Source organism: Acyrthosiphon pisum, chromosome X, assembly GCF_005508785.2.
Source record: "Acyrthosiphon pisum isolate AL4f chromosome X, pea_aphid_22Mar2018_4r6ur, whole genome shotgun sequence".
Classification (NCBI taxonomy): Eukaryota; Metazoa; Arthropoda; class Insecta; order Hemiptera; family Aphididae; genus Acyrthosiphon; species Acyrthosiphon pisum.
This window is the reverse complement of record NC_042493.1, coordinates 87,355,998-87,365,805: the sequence shown is the minus strand read 5'-3', so window position 1 is coordinate 87,365,805 and position 9,808 is coordinate 87,355,998. Positions and strand designations below refer to the sequence as shown.

Below are 9,808 nucleotides of genomic sequence, written 5' to 3'. Positions count from 1 at the left end.
TTATTATATTTTAATTTGTAAGCGAGTTATGAGCATTTTAAAGTTGTAAATTATTTATGCATTTTAAAGTACTTTAAGCTAACGGAGCTACACGTACGTGTTCTGCTTTGCGTATAATTTGCTATGTTACGCACTTGTAAGACGAAGACAACACATGCGGGTATCACGTCCTCTTAAATAATCATTATAATAACATTACATAAATATATTTTAAAGCGTGGTATAATATTATCTTGTTTGTATTTTTGTATTATATTTAATGTTGGTGTGTTATAATATGTAATATTAATTTTACAATCTGTTCACAGAATTATATGTTTGCCGTATGGTGCGTCGAACTGGGTTGGGGATTCAGCGATTTATACATTTGTTCTCAAAGAAATTGTTCGCTATTCCACTGATAAATATGGAAAATAATATATTACAAGATTCGATTTCACTCATTCGCAATAAATCAGACGTCGGTGTACAGTGTTCCGCAATGAACGGTTCAGAAACGACTGACTCCAAGACCAACGAATGTTGGGCCACAGACGAAGAAGAGCGTCAAGGAAACTCGGACGTATTGCAGGTAAGCAAACGCAAACTCGACGGTCGTGCCGGGCAATCGAAGAAGCCCCCTAAGAAAGTCAAACTGGATCCGGTTGTAACGCGCCCTGGTTACTCGGCCGAGAGGTTCGACGAAACGTCGTATTACATCGAAAACGGTCTGAGGAAGGTCTATCCTTATTACTTCACGTTCACGACCTACACCAAAGGGCGATGGGTGGGCAGGACCTTGATGGACGTGTTTGGCGAGGAGTTTCGCGCCCATTCGTCCGACGAATACGAACGGCACATCGAAAAAGGATCGCTTACGATAAACAACGAACGCGTGTCCCCCGACTACGTGCTGAAGCATAATGATCTACTGGCGAACGTGGTGCACAGGCATGAGGTGCCGGTGGCGAGTAGCACGATCGACGTCATACACCTGGACGACGATATCGTGGTCGTCAACAAGCCATCCAGTATTCCCGTGCACCCGTGCGGCCGTTACAGGCACAACACCATGGTATTCGTGCTGGCGAAAGAGTACGGTCTAAGGGACTTGAAGACAATCCACCGACTCGACCGGTTGACCAGTGGCGTTCTGATGTTCGGCCGGACGCAGAACAGGGCGCGGACACTGGAGGCGCAGATACGGGACCGGGTGGTGAACAAACAGTATGTTTGCCGCGTCGAAGGCAAGTTTCCTGAGTCGGTCGAGTGCGAGCAGCCGATCGAAGTGATCAGCTACAAGATCGGTGTGTGCAAGGTGTCGCCGAACGGGAAACAGTGCAGCACCTCGTTCCAGCTGATCGGGTACAACGAGCAGGCGAACACCAGCGTTGTGCTGTGCAAGCCCCGTTCTGGCCGCATGCACCAGATCCGCGTCCATTTGCAGTACCTGGGACATCCGATCCAAAACGACCCGTTGTACAACGACACCGTATTCGGCCCGGAGAAGGGGCGAGACGGAAATTTTGGTAAGACCGACGAGCAACTGGTCCGGGATCTGATAAAAGCTCACAACGCCGAAAGTTGGTCGGTGGCTGATAGCGGACTTCCTGTTTTATCTGCGGCTGACGATGGACTTACTGTTTTACCTGCGGCTGACAATGGACTTACTGTTTTACCGACAGCCGACGACGGACTTCCGGTTTTACCAGTGGCCGACGACGGACTTCCTGTTTTACCGGCCGATGTGGACAACGGCAGCAGTAATCTGGCATCGCCGCTGCGACAGGCCGCGAATGGCGATTTGAAGAGCGGTGTAGCGATCGACGCGTCCGTACAAACGGGAATCGACGTGCCGGATGTCGAATTTGACAAGAAAAAGCTCACCGTGGACGCTCACTGTCAGGAATGCAAAATTCGTTACAAGGACCCAAAACCGACAGATCTTGTCATGTATCTTCACGCCTTGAGGTATAGCGGACCAGACTGGGCGTACGAAACGCCTATGCCGGCATGGGCTGATGTCAATTGGAAAGAGCCGTGAATCACGGCCCGTGATGTTATTCCTCTTAGTACATGTGTCATGTATAGACTAATGTACATTTATACAGTATACTGTACCTTGCTAATGGTAGTTTTTTTCTTGATTTATATTGTGTTTTATCAATTTATTGGTGTTCGTAAATGTTAATAAATTATTATATTTAATTTTAACATTAATTTTGTAATAGGATGACTCAATGACTGTCTTACAAACACTTAGAGATGTGATCAATTAATTAACTTTACTGGAAAATATAAATTTACATCATAAAATTAATCTTCCATAATTTTTTACTGACAAAATGTAGTTGATGATACTTAGAAGTTTAAATAATATACTATATAGTGTATTTTACAATCATATACCTAATGTGTTACATATCACCGTGTAGGTATATTATTATTGTGTTAATATGTATAATTATTATATTTCATTTACATACTATTCATTTACATACTATTTAGTACTATTGTCTATTACTAATTAATAATAAGCAACAGTTCAACAGTCATTCTAATAAAGTAATAAATAAGTTCAGTAAAATAATGTAAGAAAATCAGTTGGTTCAACGGAATAAACATGACTTTCGTTAAATTTAAGAAAATACAAATTTTACTTATAAATGTAATTTATTATAAAATGTTTAATTTAATAAGGTAATTTAATATACTTAATATGAATATTTTTTAAATTAAATTTTTATTTCACAATTTGTTAATTATAACAGAACATGAGTGTTATGAACAAAGTATTGAAACCACTATTATTCATATTGTTGTTATTAATTTTTATTTAATTGATAAAACATTTAAATTAAGTGTATTAAGTTGTATTACAATACTAATATTATGATTCCCACCACAATTGAAACCATTAAACATGTAATTTATTGTACTTATTATTGTAAAATGATTTTTTTTTAAACATTTTAAGTTTGAATTATGATATAAATACCATGGCCATGCAATTTTTAAGAATCATTGATGTGCATATTCTATTACTATTTTGTAATATTAGTTGGAATATATTTTTAAATGTAGAAATCAAAAATCAGTTGAAATTTAAGTATTTACATTAGTAAAGTTTAAAAAATTTGGTGTCATTATTTATCAAGTGTATAAAATAATCTGATCAATAAAACTTACATATCGGTAAAGATCATAACCAGTGGTGTAATGTAAAATAACGGACTGAAGGATGATATAAATCAGAATCATATTTTAGATATGTATATGAACATTTTATTGATTTGATTTATTTTCATAAAACTATAACAACATTTTATTAAATAGTATAATTCTATAAATTATTCTATATATAATAATGTGTGAAAATAGGTATATTCAAAATGCATAAAAAAAAAAAAGAAATAGAAATTGAGAATAGATACAACACAATTTTATAGAGATATGAATGTTTTTAATTTTATTTGTACTACAGAAATGGGATACAGAATAGATAAATATATTAACCACCAAATTCCTATTTATATTCGGTTAATATTATTAAACCTATTGCAAAAAAAACTGTAAAAAATACACATCAAATAAATAATTAATAATGATGTTTGTACAAACATATTTTAATATTTATTATTAAAAGAACCTATTTAAGTATTTGTTGTCTGTAATAGAATAAGATATACATTTTAGTTTGTATTGATAACATATCGTCTGAAATTATATAGTAAAATTAGAGATTATCATACAATACGAATAGTCCTAACAATGATTGACACTCTGGGACTATCATATTTGGTTGCCCTTACAACATAACATTTGGTACAATTTCTAGGGAAGCTAAGATTTTATATATATTTCAAACTGCACAAAACTGCTTGTTATACTCGGGAATTGCTCTTTATCAGCGTAATACAAACACTTACATTATTGATGTCATCATTTTAAATAATAAACAAACACTAAATATTATTCTAATTAATCAGATAACAGGTTTTTATATTAAATGTACTAATATTTATAATTTTTTTAGTCAAATTTAAATTTTAAATATTATGATAATTTATAAATAAATAACATAAGTATAATATGCTAAATAGCCCATGTAGTAAATTGCTTATATAATATTTTCTAAAAATTATATATACCTTGAGTAGGTACTAAATAAGGTACTAAATAAGTACCTACTAGCTTTAGAATTACTTTATACCCACTTGGCAGAAATTTGTAGCAACTAAGCCCCCCTAGCCCAAATCTGAAAATTTACTAAAATAATGATTTATAAATTAAAACTTTTGAAAATTTAGTACCTTAAGAGTTTAAGACTATGGTTAATTGTATACTCCTGGTATACTACTTTTTCAATTGAGCTGATAATTATTTGTGAATCTCGTCTAATGATGACTAATTAATTGTTGACTATTTTTAATAGAGAAAAATACCTTTTTTCCATTTGCATAAGAACATAGAATACAAATTAACATTTATAGCAACTTCAACATTAGGGAACGTTATGTTTAAGACACATTGTTGAGGTACCTATTTATAAATTACAATAGTTATTAGTTATAATATAATACATTTTTCGTTCTTCATTTTGGCCTTATTTTATTATAAAATATAATTAAACAGCATTGCCTTCATCGCAAAAAAATATGTCGACGTTCAATGTTCTAGTTTCTTCTTTTCGAGGATATTTATTTACACCACTCATGACTTTGTTGACCTTAAATATATAGGTAATTTTATATTATAACGTACCATTTCACCTTAGCACTAGCATTATTTTCTTGAGTATTGCTCAGAGTTTCTGACCACTTCTATTGAGTTTTTAAGAGTATGAAAAATTACTTATCACGCATTTAAAATGAATTCTTATCGACAAGAGTATTTCTCGAGAAATAACGTAGATAATATTGCCTATACAAAACTCCTTAAAAAGATGGTAGTGCTGCAGCTGAGAGCCACCCCTTTAAAGCACCCGGTAATAATATCCTGTAGAATCATAGTCGTACTCACGTATATGAGTAGTGATAGGGGTTAACCACCTCCCCCCACACTATTGCCGTTTTTCTACGCCCCGTTTTTTTGTGCGCTGATAGCCCCCCAGATACCATTTTGTAATGGTAATATTATAATAATATTATAATCACAAATAATAGAATTATAATGTTATAAGTTGTAATAATGTTTTTAGTCAAACATTTGCTGTCCTTACATATGTTACTAGAAATTATCCACAACTCTCCTCCTCCCCCCCCCCCTTGAATATTCCTGAGAACGCCACTGCGCTGAGCTCAGTTTTTCAACACTTTAATCCCAATTCCCAAGTTTCAGAATAATGTGTAAAAAAACAATTTTATGCTTTTTTTTACAAATTATTTTGAATAACATAAGAACTGGAGTTCAATCCTGGCTGTAGAAAGTCTTCTTTTTTTCAGAAAATAAACCAGTTGTGAAAATCCGACAATTCTAACTAGAGTTTTTCCCGTGAAGTTATTTTTGATAATATAATACACCGTACCAATACTACCCATAAATAGGTATTTTGCTGTAGATTACTGGAAAAGTATTAAAACAATGGTGGCACTTAAAATATAAAACATAATTTTTATACTTTATAAAATGTTAAACAATTTGGAAAATCGGCACCAGGCTTCTTATACATGTTATCTATCATAACACGTGGACAAAAGCTGTTCGTTCCCGGATCGTTCCATTCAAAAAACTTACACAGAAGATAAAATTCTGTTTCATTATTTTCTATCGGAATACCGAAGACAAAAAAATTACATGCATACGAGTCCACGGACGACCGTCACACTCTGATGGCTAGTTATAGCCGTAGTATCCGTATGTAGGTAAACAGTACATATCCCAACTGTCCCGCATTACCATATATAAACACACATCTGTGACCCCGTGGCACATCAGTAGATTAGAATGTGGGTTTTTCAATAATAACCCATGGGAAAATTCCAATTTAATGACATAAATAACACAGCATTTAAATAATATTGTATTGATTTTCAACGGATATTGGCATTTTGGGAAAATTGCATTTGGAAGTCATTTATAGCATATAATATGTGCATTGTGGGCACACGCCATCTACCGGGTGCTCCGGTCGAAAGTGTCACGCCTGCGGTTGTTGCGGGATGACGAGCCACACTCGGGGGTGGCTGACCTGGCCCTCGACTGGCGGTCGCGCGGCGTTGACGAACCGCTCATGAAGAACGAATCGTTGAGACCAAACGGCATGGACTGGCGGTCGATTGACGGCCACTGGCCCTGTCCCGACGTGTCCCGCGAACCGTTGTAGTGGTCGGGACTCGGGATGCCCAGTCCTTGCGAGCCCACCGAGCTGCGGTTGCCCAACGTCAGGCGCCAATTGTCGGGCGTCGTGTTCGCGTCTGACTCGTCGATGTCCACGTACGGCTGACCGGGCACGGCCACACACCGCGGCGCCACCATGTCGTAGTCTTGATGATTGTCGAGGTAGTCGTTGATGTCGCCGTCGGTGTCGTGCAGCCTGTTGCCTGACGACGACTGGCCACGCGGTGGCTGCCGCCCAGGCGACAGTCCTTGGAACCCGTCCACCAGCTGGAAGGTCCCGGTCACCGTGAAAGTACTGCCCCCCGAACCCCCACAGTTGGATGTTCGCGCTTGCTGCGGTTGCACGTCGTAAGTGCCGCGCCGGTCATTTTGCTGGAGCGCGGGGCACGGCTGTGACACGTTGTAAGTGCCCCGCCGGTCACTTTGCTGGAGCGCGGCGCACGGCTGCGACACGTCGTAAGTGCCCCGCCGGTCATTTTGCTGGAGCGCACCGCACGGCTGTGGCACGTCATAAGTGCCCCGTCGGCTGCATTGCGGTTCCGGCTCCACGTCGTAAGTGCCCCGCCGGGCGTTTTGATCACCACACGGTGGCTGCTGCACGTCGTAAGTGCTGCGCCGGTTCCGAGAAATCCTCACCGGCGACGGTCCAATCAGGTCCACCGGTCTATCCTGCATCCTGGACTGGTCGGGCCGGTACGGACACCCGGAGCGCACCGGCTGGGCGGATTGCGTGGCGTTCTGGTCTCGGAACACCGGCCTCGACGGATGTCCGCTGTTTATCGGCTGACTGTTACGGCGTCCACAGCTCCTCCGGCCGTCGTTATTGCAGCAGTTATCGCTTCCGGCGCTGCACCGAGAGTAATGACTATACCACGTAATCAAGTCGTTGTGCTTCTCGCAGTCGGATGGGTATGGATCTATACCCAATACCTCGGCGATTAGACCAGGATGGATACGTACAGATGCAGGATACAGTTTGTTCGTCGTGATGAATCGTTCGTCCGATACCAGTTGGCATTTCATTTCGCCAATCGAGATTTCCTTGTGTTGCGTGTTATAAGAATATTATAATTGATCTTTCAATTTGAGTAATATGTACCTAGCGTGTAATAGTATTTTGAGTAATTTTGTTAATTATATTATAGTGTTAAAAGTTTGAAGTGAAGTGTTTGGTTTGTTGTTGGGATAAGCAAACTAACAAACTCTATACCTACGTGTGATATATTATACTAATTATGTATTTAGCCAACATGGACATTTATGGATAAAAGTAATATAATTATATAGATTTAAATAATCACGTTTCAATATAGATAGGTACCTAGTGTGTTAGGGTTTACATTTAGGTACGTTCTTAGTTTAACGAAAATCTGGACATTATAATATATAGAGACGACGCGTGTGTATGTGTTTGATAATTTCGTCTCCTTAGGTAGATAGTTTATACATAAAACAGTAATACCATCAAATTATAATAAATAAAATAATTTTATTTTTGAACCTAAAAGAACCTATTTAATTTCAAATTTCCAGTTCGGTTCCGCGGTCATTACATTTTTTTTTCAAATCAGTTTAATACTTTAATTGGAAAAATAAATAATTTCTATAACTAAGGTCAATTTTTCTGGAAATTAAAAAAAATAAGAGTACATTTTTTTTTTATCCAGAATAGCAGCCCAGGTTTTTTCGAGCTCGGCTTTTTCGTGCCAACCCTGTAAAAATATGTTATATTTTAAAATCCTGAAAGTAGCAGTAATGATAATAATATAATTATAAAAATGTTTAAGGCAATGGTATGAGTATTAATAATTTTGGGAAACACATTTCATCACCCTGTGAGGTTGCGATCAAAGTCTGCGCTTGCCTATGAAAGTTTGGTAGGAACCTACTACAGAAACATTCATTTATAGTTTTAATGTGGGTAAAATGTATGTAATTCTTATTTATGCATACAAATTACAAATATAATATAGCCTATAGGTTATAGGTATTGATTATTGATATCCTCGAGTAGGAGTGACGCGATTTAACATTTTTTACCTGCAAAAAAAAAGGAACACAATTGTTCACCAAAAATATACGGTTCATACCCCCTCTGCCGAATCCCAATTCGCTGACAACTCAGTTCACCGACAAACATTCGAATTTAAAAATATTTTAAAAACATTTCTATTTTTCCGACAATCTAATTTGCTGACGTCTCGGTTCGCCGACAAATATACTGGTTCTATAATATAGTTTCAATTTTACCGATTCACCGTCAGGTCACAATAATTTTATCGAAGACAAATATGACACCGATAATATTATAGTACGTTGTCGACGAGTTCAATGATTAAATGCTTTTCCATACATCAAATCCACGGGAGTATAGTTTGGCGAATTTAGTTCATTCCAGATATATTAGGTCTATTTCCCCAGCCCCCAAATTGGAATTTGGAATTTTCGTTTATTCCATATGTTTGTAAGTCGTTTGTAAAGGTTTGTAAAGATATTTTTTTCGTTTGTAAAGAATTTGTTTTCCTAAAAAACCAAAAAAAGTTATGGGGAAATGCCCCGAATTTAGGAATTTCGAAATTCCGTTTATACCATTCGATTTTACTTCGTTTGCAAAGGTTTGTAAAGATATTTTTTCGTTTGTAAAGAATTCGTTTACCTAGAAGATTTTTTTATTAAATCTATGTTTTATATTGATTTTTTATTAAATATATATTTTTTTATTGATTTTTTTAGATAAATATAGATTTTTTTAATGACTGATTTTTTTATTGATTTTTTTTCTTAAATACAAATTTATACTGATCTCCTTGTTTATATGACATCGAATTGGTGTCCAAAAAAAAATTATTTAAAAATCTATATTTGATAAAAATAAATCAAAAAAAATCATTAGAAAATCAATAAAAAATCTATATTTATTAAAAAAAATCAATAAAAAAATATATATTCAATATAAAAATCAATAAAAAATCATTAAAAAATGTGTATTTGATAAAAAAAATCATTAAAAAATCTATATTTATTAAAATGAAAAGGAAAACGAATTCTTTACAAACGAAAAAAATATCTATACAAACTTTTACAAACGACTTACAAACATATGGAATCAGCGTCGTAGATACGATTTTTTTCTGGAGGGGGGGGGGGGGTTTAAAATATATTTATGATACAAATTACAAGTTATTAGTTAAACTAAACGTCATTTTTATTTTGTTTCAAATTGGTATTAGTTATAAATAGTTGCAATAGTTTAATATTAGACTGTTTTAATAATTCTTAAAATGAAATCCACTCGACGTCGTTATTGCTGTGTTTGTCGATTTTATAATTTCAGGTTATTATTTCAGTAATTGTTATCGATGATAATTTTGTCGACTTGTTGTGCTATATAATTTATTATTCGTAGCGTCGGCAGTTTGCCGAAAGTCTCTTATCACAACAATTTTCTCAAAACAAAATACCAATATAAAAAAGATTTTTGTTTAGGGGG

General features: G+C 35.9%; 1 protein-coding gene and 1 pseudogene across 1 annotated transcript; one reads left to right on the top strand and one right to left on the bottom strand.

The window, feature by feature from the left end:
- LOC100166360 overlaps positions 1–3,267 on the top strand; it is a 14,469-nt pseudogene extending 11,202 nt beyond the window's left edge.
- Positions 3,268–5,943: 2,676 nt separating this feature from the next.
- On the bottom strand, positions 5,944–7,540 carry LOC100569518. The gene has a single exon (XM_003247383.4). The coding sequence runs from the start codon at positions 7,339–7,341 to the stop codon at positions 6,094–6,096; it is 1,248 nt and encodes a 415-aa protein (XP_003247431.1). The 5' UTR covers positions 7,342–7,540; the 3' UTR covers positions 5,944–6,093.
- Positions 7,541–9,808: the final 2,268 nt, after the last annotated feature.